The following is a 16,755-nucleotide window of genomic DNA, read 5'->3' on the forward strand; positions in this document are numbered from 1 at the left end:
AGGTCACCAAGGAAAAGAGATGTTTCCCTGATGGGGTGGAGGCGAATTGATGCTTCAGGAAATCGACACGGGGTGCCTGCTGTGTACCAGCATATCCCCACCGGGAGACCGTGGTGAGCAAAAACAGTCCTACTTCCTCTTGGGTGGTGTGTGTGTGTGTGTGTGTGTGTGTGTGTGTGTAGTTTTTAGCCCAGAATTAAATTCTGTTTCCCACACGTATTTTACATTCTGCTTTTATTTCATATGCATAACACGATCATTATTATGCCAACTAAGAGGCCAGTCCCCCTCCCCTACCCCCTGCAGATGTATGGAAGAAATCTGGTAGCCTTCAAGGCAAATTGCACTCTTTTGATGTTGCTGAGAATTCCCTAAGGATCAGCGAAAGCAGCTGAACACAGAAAGAAGCCAACGATAGCGGGAGAAATTGCAGCAGGAGGAAGAAAATCCAACTCACACGGAGATCCCTCCTCCATGAGAAGAAGAGGCAAAGAACGGCAGAAGCAGGGAAAGAAAGATTACGGAGAAAAGAGGCCCCAGCTATCCGGACTTGGACATGATCAAGGGGAGGGTTTCCCTCCAGAACTTCAGCTTCTGCGCTCTCAGTCCCTGTCCCACACTCATGTTCAGAGCCAGCTGCAGGTAGTACTCGTCCTTATCGTAAGCCGGCCACCAATGCAGGCCAGCTCCGTTAGGATCCCTGGGAGAGCAGAAACGGGGGCGGGGGTGGGGGTGGGCAGTGAGCTTTCCATCCTTAAGCGCCAGGTGTGGGAGACCCCGAGGCATACTTACCCGGTCCGCGCAAAGTTGGCCCAGTATTTCATCATCTTCCTGCTCAGCAGCTTCTCCTCCTCGGTGGCTCCCTCTAAGGGAGATAATCACAAAGTCCGGCTCCCAGGTCAGTGCCGAGGTGCCTCGCATCTTATGAATGCCTCTCACATCCCTCCTGCTGGGTAACTCATTTTGCTTTTGCAGATACTGTGGCTCAGGGCACCTGTGGCTTGCCCAAGAAAGCATGGCCTCCGAGTAGTGAGGCTGAACACACATCTTCCCTGTGCACAATGCTCCTCCAGCCGCTCCCCTGAGGCTACAGGGTCTTGGGGAACAGGGACCCTCACTCTCTCCTCCAAGGCTTGCATTTCTTTTTTTGAAGGAGTCATGCTCAAAGCATCATGTTCAAAGCACAAAGCCTGAAGTGCAGGAAGAGTATCTAATACAAATTAGCTTCCCTCCCATCTCTTCTCTCCACTGTTCCCAGCCTGAGGCAGTGATTGCTACCAGGTTCTTGGGCGCCCTCTGGAGGCCGACTGGGCATGTACAAGGGTTAGGCAGACACATTTTTATACTCTTGAACACAGATTCGGCATCTTCTTTTTTACTACAATTCTATCTTGGAGATAGTTCCACAGTGTTGCCTATAAAACTTCCACTCACTATCATTTATTGTTCTATAAAATGGTATGTCCCCCCCCCAAAATGTATACATACTGTAACAGCTGATAGCTTAATTTTGAAAATGAAATGTACTTTAATAAACACTGCCTCTATAAATATTCACAGTGTGTGTATATATATATTTTGGGACACCCTACATGTATGTTTATATGCAGTTATCATATATAATAAAGAGCTAATATGCAAATGGTTGTCACGCCCTCATGCTTAATCTGGGGGACCTGAGGCTGCACTCCCCACTCTGCAGGGCTTGACGGGGATGAGGCTGGCTGGGTCTGGGTCTCACGCGATTTCAAGGCACGTGTGGGTGGGTGGAGACTTAACTCTGAGTCCCAAGGCCCACCCCAGACTCTGACAGGAGGGAGATTTTCATACACATTTAACTAATTTTCTTTCATCTCTGACACTTGTATTATAGAGAAAGGGCAAATAGCAATATTAAAATGTTTCCTCTAATTAATTCCCTTTTAATATGCATGAATTTCATGCACCGGGCCACTGGTATAAATATATAATTCTTGTATCCAGTACTCTACTAAGGTATTTTTACATTATTTCTTGTATCCAGTACTCTACTAAGGTATTTTTTACATTATTTCACTAAAACCAATGTACCAGTGAGCAGGTTTATTTTTGCACATGTGGAAGTATAATTGCACACACACACACAAATAAAATAAAAATAAACCTGCGAGGTTAAAGACCATATGTATTTCAGATTTTCGTCAACAAGCCCTCAGTCCCCTTGTTGACAGTGAGGCCAAGTGGGTTTTCACGTTTAAAAGCCTTTCATATTTCCTTTCCCATAGACTGTCTGTTTCTATCTGTTACCCGGCTTCTTTTCTCATCAGAAGCTCTTTAGAAAACTCTGACACCTATGCCATTCTATCCCCCCTGCCCCCAACGTGGAGAGTCTGTGTGCCCATCAATAGTCCAGGCTCTGCATGGCTGCTGAGTAATAAGAAAAGTGTGCTCGTGCGAATCATTTCATTTCACCCCCGTGGCGGCCTAGGAGGTGGTTGCTATGATCGGTGCGATAAGACGAGAATGAACAAATGAGGGAATGAATACGCCGCAGTGCACGTGTACCCTCCAGGGGAGCAGCTCTGTCCTCACTGCCAGGCGGCCGCTGGGAGCTGCCCAAGAGCCTGCCTTCGCAACTGTCTAAAACGAAGTGTTTTAGGGATAGCTTCTGGGTACCGTTCCTGTCACTGTTTCTACTGACGACCTCATCTGGTTGGCACCAAACGGGCCATCCATTCAGGGATACACGAGAGACCCTCAGCAGGGACAGCCCATGGCATTTACACGAGGTCGCCGGGATCGGGGCCCCTGGGGCTGCGATGATGGAGAAGGAGGTTCCTGCCTTTTAAAGCCCTGGGTGCTAGCCCCACGGAGTTCTGAAAAGGGCAGGTGGGTGAGACCAGCAGCCAGAGATGATTATTTTTCTAAATTAGATGCGTGACTGCCCCCAAGCGCCTGCCCCTTCAGGCTTTAGTACAACGAGGAACACTCATCCAGCAGCCGGTGTTCAAGTCGTGGTTTCTAAAAGCACCGAGGAGGGCATGTTCCAGGGAAGGTCACGTTTATAAGCCACGGACTAAACCAGTGTTTCCCAAACATCTCTCATGATGAGAATCACCTGGTGGAGTTGTTAAAACACAGATTCCTGAATCCCAACTAAGAAGTGCTAAACTAGAATTTTTGAGAACATATAGGTAAAATTGCATACCTAACTTAGTGCTCTGTATATAACATCTGTCTTAGAGCTCTAGTTAAGTATACAATTTTACCTGTATGTTCCCAAAAATCCTAGCTTAGCACTTCTTAGTTGGGATTCAGGAATCTGTGTTTTAACAACTCCACCAGGTGATTCTCATCATGAGAGAAGTTTGGGAAACACTGGACTAAACAAATCAATTAAAGCTAGTCCTCCAGCGCTTGCAGTGTTGGGGTGGATGAGGGGCTTTGGCAAACGGTGGGGAGGCCTGTCTTTGCCCACCTCACACCCCGCCCCCCGCCGTGTTCCTGCAGGACCAGCAGAGCGCCCCCTCCCCACATTCCCCCCCAAACCCGGCGGGTTCCTTACCGAACATGACGACATCCCCGGTCAGGAAGGCCCCTCCAAACACAAAGCGGATTTCGTCCGTGTGATCGGCTTTGACGAAAGCCGGCTTGCTGTCCTTGAAGCTGTCCGGCCGGTGCTGGAACTCATAGAAGAACACGGGGGCGCCCGCGTCTGCAGCGAAGGAGAGAGAGCCTGGGGCAGTGCCCCCAATTCCCAACCCTATGGGTGGGGGCAGCCCCCATACAAGCAGCGACCTGAACAAAGCTGCCTTCCCTCTTCCCTCCTGCAGACCAGCGTTTCCTGCTCCAGAGGCCCCCGCAGCCCTGGTGGCAAAGAGCTGATGCCCGTCCAAGGCAGGCTGCAAGGGCAAGGGTTCTCATTTTCAAAAGAAGCCCTTCGCATGGACCCGCGGTCTACCTCCCGTGACTTCCTCTCATTGACCCAGTGCAGAGGCCCATGACAAACAGAACAAAGCCACTCCCTGCTTCCGAGATGCCCCTGTGCACCCCACATTCCTCCAGCCCTCTTCTACGAAAGGCCTTTGTGCTCTAGCTTCCCCCTCTTTCTCCGAATTTCCTTTTTATTTTCCTCTCCCGGATAAGGGTGGGCATGCTTACGAAGTCTCCCATTAAAGCAGCAACATCACTAATCATTAGAGAAATTAATCGTTAGGGAAAAGCAAATCATAACGAGAATGAAACTACTTCACAGCCACGAATAGGATGACTATTGCTTAACACACACACACACACACACACACACACACAGTGAATACCCGATGCTGGGAGGATGTGGAGAAAAACGGAAACCCTTGTGCATTGCTGGGAACCTAAAATGCTGCAGCCACTGTGGACAACAATATGGTGGTTTCTAAATAAACGTGCAACATAGCATTACCATCGATCCAGCAGTCCTACTTCTGGACATGCTCCCGAACTAACTGGAAGGAGGAACTTGAACAGGTTATTTGTATGCCAATGCTCATGGGAGCATTATTCACAGTAACCAAAAGGTAGAAATAACCCGAATGTCTGTGGATGCTGAAGGTGTCAACAAAAGGTGGTACCGTGGAATACTGTTCAGCTTTAGTTGGTTTGGCTCAGTGGATAGAGCGTCGGCCTGTGGACTGAAGGCACGAGGGCACATGCCTGGGTTGTGGGCTCATCCCCAGTAGGGGGCGTGCAGGAGGCAGCCAATCAACGCTTCTCTCTCATCGTTGATATTTCTCTCTCTGTCTCTCTATCTCTCTCTCCCTTGCTCTCTGAAATCAATAATTTTTTTTTTTTTTTTAAAGAGGAATGACATTCTTTTTACATGGGACAACCTGGGTAAATATCAAAGGCATTATGCTGTGAATTAAGCCAGATACAAAAGAAAAAAAACAGTGCCTGATTTCACTTATCTGAGGTAGCTAGAACAGTCCAAATTCACAGAGACAGAAGGAGTGAGGACCCCCTGTGTCATGGGGACAGAGTTCCATTTCAGGATGATGAAAAGTCCTGCAGATGGATGGTGGCGACGGCTGCACAGCAATGGGAATAAACTTCCATCTCACGGAACCATATGTTTAAAAATAGTTGAAATGCTAAATTTTTTTTGGTGATACGTATTTTGCCGTAATTTTTTAAATGTTAAAAAAAAAAAAAAGGAGTGGGCTGTTTAATTTCCAAATATTTGTTGATTTTCCAAATTTCCTTTTGTTATTGATGTCTAATTTCCTTTCATTGTGGTTGGAAAAGATACTAGGGATGGTTTACATCTTTTTAAACTTCCTGAGACTTGTTCTGTGGCCCAATGTATGCTTTCTTCTGGAGAATGCGCATTGCGTACTTGTGAAGAAGGGCCCTGACCTGTTATTGTCCAAATCTTCTATTTCCTTGCCTGTTTTTTTGTTTTGTTTTGTTTTCTTTTTTTGTTTTTTTTTTTAGAGTTGACCCAGCTATTATTAACAGTGGGGGTGAAGTGTCCAACTATTGATGCAAAACTATTTCTCCCTTCAAATCTGTCAGCTTTATACATGTTGGGGCTCTGTGGTAAGGTGCCCGGAAAACTGTTGTATCTTCTGGATGAATTCACTCTTCTATCTTGCTATGCTGTGCTTCTCTGTCTCTTTTAGTCTGTAACAATTCCCTGTGACCATTTCATCCCAATGCCTCTTATTATTATTTTTTTTCTAAATGGAAGCTTTTGGGTGTTTGTTGTTTTTTTGTTTTTTTGTTTTTGTTTTTTAATATATTTTTATTGATTTTTACAGAGAAGAAGAGAGAGGAATAGAGAACCAGAAACATCGATGAGAGAGAATCATCCATCAGCTGCCTCTTGCACACCCCCCACTGGGGATGTGCCCGCAACCAAGGCACGTGCCCTTGATCGGAATCGAACCCGGGACCTTTCAGTCCACAGGCCGACGCTCTATCCACTGAGCCAAACCGGCTTTGGCCCATTGCCTCTTTTGTCTGACATGAAGAGGTCCATACCCACTTTCTTTTGGATATTGCTTATATAGAATATCTTTTTCCTTCTTTTCACTTGCAACCTATTTGCATCTTTAGTTTTAAAGTGAGTCTCTTATAGGAAAGAAAAGGAGAATGGAAAGAAGAGAGGAAGGAAGGAAGAGAGGGAGGAGGGAAGGAGGAAAAAAAGGAAGGAGGAAGGGAGGAAAGGAAGAAGAGAGGGGCGGGGGGAGAGAGTGGGTCTGTGTCCTCACAAGTAATCTTCTCTTTCTAAATGCTCCCGCCCTCCTTATAGCTAAGACATTTCCAAACAGAAAGTAACCTGGAAGTTGGGCCCCAGAAAATGATGTGGAGGCGGGCCCTGAAGAAGCAGAAGGAACACAAACAATAAGAACTGATCAACATTCCTGATCTCTGAAAGGCAGGACAGCTACACAAGTTGGCCTTTACGGTTATACCCCAGACACCCCTGAGAAGTCCCCTCAGTGAGGGAACAGAGGGCGGAACGGGGGCCGGTCCGCAGGCACCAGCCTTGCTGTGCTGTGGCCCTGCAGGGAGGTGGCTCAGGGACTCACCTCTGTGATATTGAGCCGTGACCAGCCCCGGGACCACAAAGAACACATCTCCAAGCAAGTCCAGAAAGTTATTTCGTATTTCAAAAATGGATTGCTCTCCGTAGAAATACTCATCCGCCACGTAGTGTAAATACTGGCTGGGCATGCGCTGCAAAAGATCACAGTCACAGGAGAGCCAGGTCAGGGACAGCGGCCCACACGTGGGGCCTATGCCTGTGCAGGCGTCATGCTGAGTGCTCCACATGCACTGCCCTGTGGGATCCACACAGCGAGCCTGTGGTGCAAATGGTCAGAACCAGCCCCATTTCACAGATTAGGGAACTGAGGCTTGGTTGGCCCATACTGGTTGAACCATGATTCTTTCACAAGACTATTTGCATCTAAATCCCATGCTCTTGCCCTAACCGGTTCGGCTCAGTGGATAGAGCCTCAACCTGCGGACTCAAGGGTCCCAGGTTCGATTCTGGTCAAGGGCATGTACCTTGGTTGCAGGCACATCCCCGGGAGGAAAAGTGCAGGAGGCAGCTGATAAACGTTTCTCTCTCATCGATGTTTCTAACTCTCTATCCCTCTCCCTTCTTCTCTGTAAAAAAAAAAAAAAAAAAAAAAAAAAAAAAAAAAAAAATCGATAAAATATATATATTTTTAAAATCCCATGCTCTTAATCACAGTACACAGACCTCTCTGAAATGTTTCAGAAACAGCCACCCCTGGGCAGAACTGGCTATGCCATGTGCAGGACCCAGTACCAAGTGAAAATGTTCAATGCCAAGTGAAAAATGGTTCCAAACTTACAGGAATTCAAGATGGTGACAACAGGACATCCAACCACGTGTAGAACCCTTCTGAGCAAAAGGCCCTGTGCACTACACAGATCCCATGGCCGTGAAGCTGCCCCTGGTACCAACGCTGCCTCTGGGCCTTTGCTCACATATTAGTCCCAGCAGCCATGACTCATCTAAACATCCTGTCTAAGCCTCAGGGCCTGAGGCACCCCTGCCTCCAGCCCGGCCCACACTGCAGACACAGGACCCTTTCTCCAATGGACATGGAATCATGTCGATCTTCTGTTCCCAGCCCCTGGCATGGAACCTTATCTGCCTTCCATAGGCGGCAGCTGACCCCTTCCACTGACCTCTTCACACTTATCTGCCCCTCCCCAGTTCTCTCAGTTCCGCCCGCTCCTCTCAGCCCGGCTCCTCCATTCGCCAGACAAACCTAACTCAAACTCCAAACCCCGCCCCTGAGCTAGCCAACTGCTCCCTCCTATGGACACCATGGACACCACGGAGCCCTGGGCATCCCTCTGCTGTAGGGCACGGTTATAGGGTGAAGCCTCGGACTGACCTGCTGGCAAAGTCGCAAACCAGTCCCAGCTTGGAGGGCACAGTCCTCTAAGCACAATTAAGCTTGATCTTGTGACTGCTCCCCAGATCCTTCCTGGGTAGCTAGTGGGAGGGGCAGCAAGTGCTGCCAAAACAAGTGAAACTCACAAGAACATTGTAAATTTCCTTGTTTGCCCCTATTATAAATAAAGCATCAGCTTGCAGTCTGGATCTGTTCTGTGGCCTCAGCCAGGCACAGAAGATCCACCTAGACTAGGGGTGTCGAACTCAATCAGAGAAGGGGCCAAAATCTAAAATCCAGCCTAAATCACGGGCCGAATGGTTTACTGAACAGTCATAAACTGACAATGTCATAAACTGACAGCGGAGTGCAGTGAGGACAGCGCGGTGTGGGCCACATTGCAAGGCCTGGCCGGCTGGATTTGGCCCGCGGGCCTTGTGTTTGACACATGTGACCTAGACCCAGCATATTCTCTTTGTCTGTCTTTTCCTCATCCTGTACCACCCTCCCTCAGCTCGCGCTGAACCCTTGGCTGTGCTGGCGCAGCTCACTCTGCCCTGATTGGTGCAGGAAATGTCTCGTCAGGTTTGTCCATCCCAACAGCCCACAGGTTCCTCAAGTGCAGAGACACGCCTGTGTATCACTGCGCCCAGTGTTAGGGAAGCCCGGGGCATGTGCACGCCCACTTAACACCTGACCAATGAATAAGTGGGTGAAACGAATCTGGCGCAGAGCACACCCTGAACAAATGCTTATGGAAAGACGAAAGGGAGGAAGGAAAGGGGTCCGACTCTCCATTCTCCTGCCCGGGATGCAGGTGTGCAGGGAGGAAATGAACGAATGGTTGAAGAATGGCCCTCAGTATTGCTAGAACCCAGTCCACAGCCTGGCGGACATGCAGCCAGTATGAGTCCCCGGTCCCAGGTGGGTTTGGGAATCCAGAACTTTCTTACCAGGAGTGTTTGCACCAGCTGCAGGGCGAGGGACTTGTTGGTGCCCTTGAGGATGTCAGGGAACTCCTTCTGTGGAGAGAAGCAGGGTGCCTGTGAGCACCTCAAGTCATCGGAAGGGAAGCTGGTCCCTGTGAGGGGAGGCTGGGAAGAGCAGTGACCCTGCCAACCCCCAGGGGCTATGGGGAGAAGAAGCTTCCATGCATCGGGTAAGTGACAGTTTCTCTTCTGATTTGAATAGACAGTCATCTGTTACACCTGTAGTCTTGTGGGACCCTGTGGCAGTCCTGTGGAAAGGCCACGTTACGGGCTGTGTGTGTGTGTGTGTGTGTGTCTCCCACACATTTCTGTGGTGAAGCCCTAACCCCAGGACCTCGTAATGTGTCTATGTGTGAAGACAGGATTTTTAAAGAGGTGATGGAGTTAACATGAGGATGCTAGCTGGGCCCTAATCCAATTTGACCGATGTCCTCATCAGAAGAGGGCATTTGTGCCCGGCCAGTGTGGCTCAGTGGTTGAGCATTGACCTATGAACCAGGGGGGTCATGGAGGTGTGCAGAAACCTGAATCCGTACGACTTGCTCACTGTTGCCTGCCTGGGTTTTATAAGAGTTCGGAGCATACAGCACGTGCTCAGTTCATTCTTATGGGATGAACGAAAGGAGTTGATGATTTTGCAGCTTGCAGAATGCACCAGCTTAGAGAGCATTCTTGGACATCCAAATGCCAGAACATGAAGGTGTAAAGGCCCGAAGTTTTCCAAACCTGCATGGACTTCAATACCTTCGAAGGAGGAACTGTGCATACCGGGATTTGAAACGAGCATTTGTGGTGTTTTGAACAGAACTCAAACGGATCCCATTGTCTCTTACTGTTTTATACAGAGCTGTTTCTTTCACTGTAAACGTAACGAGCAGTGGTCGGCAAACTGCGGCTCGAGAGCCGGCTCTTTGGCCCCTTGAGTGTGGCTCTTCCACAAAATACCACGGCCTGGGCGAGTCTATTTTGAAGAAGTGGCAGTAGAAGAAGTTTAAGTTTAAAAAATGTGGCTCTCAAAAGAAATTTCAATTGTTGTCCTGCTGATATTTGGCTCTGTGGACTGATGAGTTTGCCGACCACTGCTAACGAGAAACGGGGCAGACATCTGCCTTGCCTGACCCCAATCCCCAGTCACCTTCCGAGAGGAAGGACGGCCACTCTGTGCTCGGCGGGTGGGTTCTATCCCTCACAACACGTGTGTCATCCGTGGGAGTGGCCAGCTGTGGGAGCAAACCCCTGGCCCTCTGCAGAGGGAGCGACAGGAGGCAGAGCCGGACTTCTTACCATGGGCAGCAGGAAGCCGCACTCGTGGTTATTGACCCCGATGATAGAAGGAATCGGACGGAATGCTTTTTTAATCAGCAGCTCCATAGGCTCCTCGGGAAAGAATAAACCATCCACCATTCGCGTGAAAGACTTGGCTATCTGAAATGAGAGAGGGCGGAAGCTGTCTCTGTTTGCAAAACCTGCCGGCCCCATACCCCAGCCTCCCTGAGCCAACCCACGCCAGAAAAATGTGGCAGTAAAGGGAAATTGAGCCAGTCTTGGTCCCCATATATCCGGCTGCCTGGGCGAGGGGTCAGCGTCTCTGTGCCTTAGTTTCCTCATCGGCAAATAAGGGGTAATCACAGGACCCACCTACGAGAAAGAGCAGCCTAGCCCAGTGATTCTGAAAGCCTGGCTCCCAGCAGCAGCCGTGCTACCTGCAAACTTGTTAGAAATGCAAATGCCCACTGAATGAAGCTCTGGGAGTACTGTCCGGCCAGCTTTTACCCTGCAGCTCAGCTGGCGTGGCTCGGTGGTTGAGAAACGACATAGGAACCAGGAGGTCACAGTTCGAGTCCCAGGCAGGGCACAGGCCCAGGTTTCCGGCTTGATCACACACTAGATGGCATGCAGGAGGCAGCCGATCCATGATTCTCTCTCATCATTGCTGTTTCTCTCTCTTCCTCTCCCTTCCTCTTGAAATCAATAAAAGTGTATATATCTTTTAATGACCTACAAGTCCACATTTTTACAGCCATTACCAGGAATCCCCAACTCCCATGCCTTTTCAAGTCCCCAGTCAAAGTAAGTAAGAGCGGTCAGGTGTGTCCACCATTCCACTCCAAGAGCAGCCCTGCCCAGACCCTTCACCTGGCTGATTCCCAGCAGCTCCTGGGAGGACTTGGCCCTCAGGCACCGCAGCAGGGCCACCGAGTCGATTGCTCTGAAACCGCAGATATTTGCAACCACCTGCAGCTGTTGGCAGAGAAGGACCAGGTTAGAGCACAGCACAGGCAGCCTCTGGGAAAACGGAATATGGAAATAGTATCTGTCCTTCCTATAAGACGTCTAGCCTGCTGGCCCTCCCCGTTCTCCTGTCCCTGTCATAGAATGGACACCGTGAGGGCAGGCTGGCCCGGGGTCATCCGTACGCTCTCGCTTGACCATCCTTGTCATCTCTAGCAAGTGCAAGAGCTGGGAGTGCGGATCTGCCAGTCTGTGGCCATGGAATAGAGTCAGGATTCCTGGTCATGGCGGGACCTGTTATGTCACAGGCCTGTGATGTTGGCTCCATTGGCAGTAGGCCCCACAGAGCCCAGAAGCCCCACTCTGAGGTGCCACATGGAGTCAGGAGTCCCCAAGGGAGAGGAGCAGCTTTGCAAGGTCTATTGAGACCTGAGTCCAGCTCAGAGTCTCTGCTGGTCAGCTCTGCTCTAGCTTCACCCTCACCCCCAGCCTGGAATATTCCTGACGTCCTTTTTTTCTATCTCACTCTATAAACCCATGTCCCACCTTCTATCAGATGTCCTATCAGACACTGCAGTCCCCACGAATCCCCTCCTCCTCTGACCTCCCATCACCCCAAGGGTTCCCACCTTCTCTTCCCAGTCAGCCCTTTGCTAAACCCCTTCCTGCCCCGTCACTGAGCTTTCCACGTGTGTAGAATGTGTCCCTTGGAAGTAGTGTCCTTAGTCTTCTGGGATCACAGATGCTCTGAGAATCCAATGAAAGCCCTCGTAAGAGTTTGAGGACCACCTCCAAACATACCCGTGGATTGCGGGCTGAAATCCTTGTCACAAAATGCTCATAGCATGTGCCTTCTCTACTTCCAAACCCACAGGTCCCAACACAGAGCGGGGAAGCAGTGGGCACTCCCTATGTGTGTGGTGGATGAATACACACATACCACACACACTGAAACTAGTCTGGTATGTATATCACGTCACCAAAGTCAATTTTCCGCCTGCAGTGACTGTATTTTTGCAATATTATGACTCTGTTTTGGCTCTTGGTGTGCGTTGTTAACTTCCATAAGGTGTTTAAGAAAATGCACCGCTAACATGAATATCACCCAGGAGGTGGCTCCGTAGCCCATTGTTTAATATCTAATATTCATTCATGAACTCATTCCTCGAGCAAACGTCTAGAGTCGCCTAACGTGCACCAGACGTCATGCTGGTCTCCAGGTCCTTACTGTCTGGCAGAGTGCAAAGATGAGATGACAGATGACGAACATCTGGGACATATGCCTCCCCTCCTCCCACCCAATCTCCTGCCAGACAATATTAATAAGTCACAGTGTTATTTCTCACTGGGCTGGCAAGAGCATCAGAATCTTATCAGAGTACTCTAGGTGGAATAGAGTAGGTACAGGGGACTAAGATATATATCACAAGCAAAGATTGATGGATACAATGTGAGAACTGTCACACACACACACACACACACACACACACACACACACACACATGCACGCCAGCAGCATTGCACTGTGCACCTGGGCCCATTTCCTACGGAGCCAGGCCTTCCATGGAACAACACGTTTCACCTCAAGTCAGCGTCAGATTCCCTGTCATGGTCAGTAAGGCCAAGCCCATGGTCTGCCAACACCCGACCAAGGAGAGGAAGCCGGAGAGGGGTTCACATATACCTACATCCTTATTCCTCTCTTCCACCGGGGCCTTCAGGTAGGGGAGGACGGCCACCCCACTCTGCATGATGGCTTTGTGGAATAAGCCCTCGGCCAGTGGGGACAGAACCTGGAGAGAGAGCACAGGAGACCCCACAAGAGTTATCCAGGGGCTTCCCTCCCACCGCACACCACCCACTCCTTCTGTAAGGAAAACTTCCACGAAGCCTGCTTTGGAGAGCTAACCTCAGAGAAGGAAAAGTCCGGGTTGGGGGGTTAGAGGACTAGTTGGGAAGGTTTGGGCAAGTGAACCTCTCTGAGCCCCATGTTCCTCGTGAACTTTGAGGGTGCTAGTCCCTTTTCTTCCCAAAGGGGCGACCTCAGGTAAGTTGTTGGATATTTCTAAGCATCTACTATTTACTCTCCTATAAAACTGCAGTAAAAACTGAGCCCACTTGCCCTAACTGGTGTGGCTCAGTGGATAGAACATCAGCCTGCGGACTGAAGGGTCCCAGCTTCGATTCCGGTCGAGGGCACGTACCGGAGTTTCGGGCTTGATCCCAAGTAGAGGGCGTGCAGAAGGCAGCCAATCGATTCTCTCTCATCATTGATGTTGCTATCTCTCTCTCCCTCTCCCTTCCTCTCTAAAATCAACACAAAGTATATTAAAAACAAAAAACTGAGCCCACATCACAAACTTGTTCGGAGGAGCAGAAGTGTGAATACAGAAGGCTTTGCACAGCACTCGGTTAGGTAATAAGCATCGTGAATGACGGCCGCTATCACTTATGTAAAGTTGGTGTGATCCACCTTATAACTTTATATGGAAGGTAAAGAATACCTGGTATGTTGTCAAATGTTATACAGCAGGAGCTTAACCCACTCCATGTGACCGACTTCTGTGGTTAGCATGTTACCAGATGTCCGGGAAGCTCTGACCCCTCTGAACGCAGAGCCTGGAGCCGTATTCCGGCCCCTCTGCACATCTCTCTTCCCATCCATCTCTTGCCAAGAGCCAGGTGTGTCTGCTTCCAGAGCTGCTTTGTCAGTTTACACTAGCCATTGTCATTACACAGCCAGCAAACTACCATGGGAACCAATGGACGTGTGTGTGTAAAAAGGAAACAAAATAATGTGGTTTTCTTTTTTGGGGGGAGGGGATAAGTTGATAGAGGTAGGTAGCTAACTAATATGGCTGCCAAATTAAGGGAGAACAAGAGTGAATCACGTGAGGGGATAGAAAGCTCCCTAAGTGGGCTGCATCCACATATTTCTTTGCAGCATCTTTAAGTGGGTGTTCACCATAAGGACAATGAACCCCCAATTTAAGTGCACTGGATCCTCTGTATGTGTGTGTGTGTGGGGGGCGGGGGGCGCGTTATGCAGGAGAGTCTTGCTGGGCCTCCAGTCAGCAGACTGACTCTAGAAAGTAAGACCCTGCACCAAACTATTGGCGAAGGAAGGCACCTATTATGTTTTAAGTGAAAATGTTCACATGCATCCTCTGAGCTGAGCTCCTCTAGTCAGTGATGACCAGTCCTGATAACTGGACGCCAGGCCTTCAGCTGTACGCACCTAAATGAGTTTTCCTCCAGTTGTCACTCACTAGGTGATCTTGGACAACAGCTCTCGTTCTTAAAATGAGGTGGAGCCCCTGACTCACAGTGTGAGGCTCCAGGGAGACCGTGTGTATGAAAGTGTTTGTTCAACATGAAGCACCAATTAGATATGCGTGATTCATGACTTTCTTTCTTTCTTCCTTCCTTTCTTTCTTCCTTTATTTTTATTTATTTATTTTTTTAACAAAAACAATTCAACATCCTCTACTGTCATCTGGTAGTTACATAAGCGGGTTGTAAGCCAATATGAATAAATGGGTAAGCCTATTCTCCCAACAAAGGACACTACAAAACACACTGTGTTGCCTCTCAATAATGTCTCACTTCACTAAGTCATTTCTAGGTGGAGACACGCTGGAGCAGAGTGACATCACCTCCTTTGAGCATGATCCAACCTAGTAGTTTTCTTGACTTTGTTTTAGAATGAATCTCCTCTGCACCATCTAATATGAGGTTCACATACTCGTCAAATATGAGGTTCACATACTCAACAAAATCAAACAGAATGTCAAACCTCAGGGAAGGCAGGGGAGGGTTGGGGTAAGGGGAGGAGATCAACCAAAGGACTTATATGCATGCATATATAAGCCTAACCAATGGACACAGACAACGGTGGGGCATAAATGGGAGTGGGGAGTAATGGGGAAATAAGGACACATATGTAATACCTTAATCAATAAAGAAATAAAATAAAATAAAACAAAAAACCAATGTTACAGCCTTCTACCCCCATATTCACGTGCTCATACAGTCACCCCTGAACCCGGGACCTATTCTGCACGTATCTGAAGATGAGGCGGATGGGCGGCACCATCGCCTCCTGCACTTTTCGGCCCGGCCATGGCACGCCGTGGTGGGAGCTGACAAAGACCACACTAAGCCGCGCGCTCCCTCAGAGCCACTCTCCTCACCCTCGTGGCTGCCACCTCCCCCGCCGGAGGGAAACTCACAAGGCCGGACACGCTCATGGCTCCCGCCGACTCGCCGAAGATGGTCACGGAGCCTGGGTCCCCACCGAAGAACTCGATGTTCTCCTTCACCCAGGTCAGGGTGGCCAGCTGGTCCATGAAGGCCCAGTTCCCCCTCGCGTGACTGTCCCCTGTGCTGGGGGCAAGAGGCAGAGTGAGAATCCTTAGTGGGCCACTGGGAGCTGGCGGCCGAGACTGTGGGCAGGCGGCAGGGAAGCACCACTCCCTCCAGGGAAGGGCTGAGAATCAGACCTGGGGCGTGGGGAACACCAGGTGTGGCTCTCTCCCTCTCTGGGATTTTGATTTGAGAATCTGCGGAAAGTTATGCACCCCAGAAAAATGCACGATGTTGTAAGTGCAATTTCAGGGTATTCATAGGCTCCCCTGAATCCATGGATTCCAGAAGAGTCCTGCTCCTGAGAGCTGGTCTCCCTGGGCACAGAGGTTGCAATGAACGACTAAGTAAATGACAACAATTATAACAGTAGCAGCAGCACTGTCCTAAGGGCTTTATGGCCGATGCTCCCATAATCCTCCAAACCTGTGAGGTCGGTGATGCTGGGCTTTCTCAGTCTTCCCCGATCCCCCTCCCCGGGCTTTACCCCCACCTTCTCCACCTCCTGCTAAAAGACCTCTATGTGTGTGATCAGTGGGGGGCAAGGAGCAGGGGGTGAGGGTAGGATGTCAAGAGACCGGTATGTTTATGCTTAATACGCCACTCGAGGCCCCCTCTGCTGGGTGGTGGTTAGGGCAGCGGCTGCGTTTTTCTGAGGCCTAGCTCACACGAATTCCTTTCCATGAAATCTGCAAACAAGCTGGATACCTCAGCTCCTTCTCACAGACAGGGAATAGGAACACAGAGAGAGCAAATCCCGTGCCCAGGACCTAAAATGCTGCAGATTTGGGATTCAAACCCAATGAGTCTGACCCCAGAGTCATGGTCTGGCCACGGCCTCATGCTGCAGAGCACGCAGAGAGCATGCTCCCAGGATGGGTGACAATGAATGGGGTGGGAAGAAATGCAATGCAGTGAGCATTCTCAGGTGAGCATCTGAGGAGCCTTGAGACGGGGACCTATGGCAGAGACGACTAATGGCTCACACACTCTGTGTCCTTGACTTCCAGGGCCTTTGCTGTCCCATTTTCCTTGTATTGGGTGTGGCCATGTGACCGAGTTCAGAAGTGATGATCGCCACCCCCAGGCTGCCCCAGAAAGGATCCTCCAACCTCTTTCTCCGCCTGCTGGCCCAATGCAGAGCCACAGGTGGAAGGAGCCCGGGTCCCTCATTGACCATTTGGAAGGATGTCTGCCCGTCAGGAACTCTCCATTAGATTTGACTGAAGTCAGAAAAAGATGTGTCTTGCTCTAAGCCACTAATATGTGGG

General features: G+C 49.6%; 1 protein-coding gene across 2 annotated transcripts in view; it reads right to left on the minus strand.

Annotated features, from left to right (window-relative positions):
- Positions 1-223: 223 nt before the first annotated feature.
- The window catches only part of CES5A (carboxylesterase 5A), a 45,583-nt gene continuing 29,051 nt past the window's right edge, over positions 224-16,755 (minus strand). For both annotated transcript variants that reach the window (XM_084861282.1, XM_084861283.1), the window contains 9 exons: positions 15,352-15,505; positions 12,808-12,912; positions 11,024-11,128; positions 10,172-10,312; positions 8,852-8,920; positions 6,552-6,699; positions 3,545-3,694; positions 793-865; positions 224-700 (listed from right to left, as the gene is read on the minus strand). In XM_084861282.1, coding sequence (XP_084717408.1) covers positions 541-700; positions 793-865; positions 3,545-3,694; positions 6,552-6,699; positions 8,852-8,920; positions 10,172-10,312; positions 11,024-11,128; positions 12,808-12,912; positions 15,352-15,505 — 1,105 coding nt within the window. In that variant the 3' untranslated portion in view covers positions 224-540. The remainder of the gene's footprint in view (positions 701-792; positions 866-3,544; positions 3,695-6,551; positions 6,700-8,851; positions 8,921-10,171; positions 10,313-11,023; positions 11,129-12,807; positions 12,913-15,351; positions 15,506-16,755) is intronic.

Source organism: Pipistrellus hanaki (genome assembly GCF_964339955.1).
Source record: "Pipistrellus hanaki genome assembly, chromosome: 15".
Taxonomy (NCBI): domain Eukaryota; kingdom Metazoa; phylum Chordata; class Mammalia; order Chiroptera; family Vespertilionidae; genus Pipistrellus; species Pipistrellus hanaki.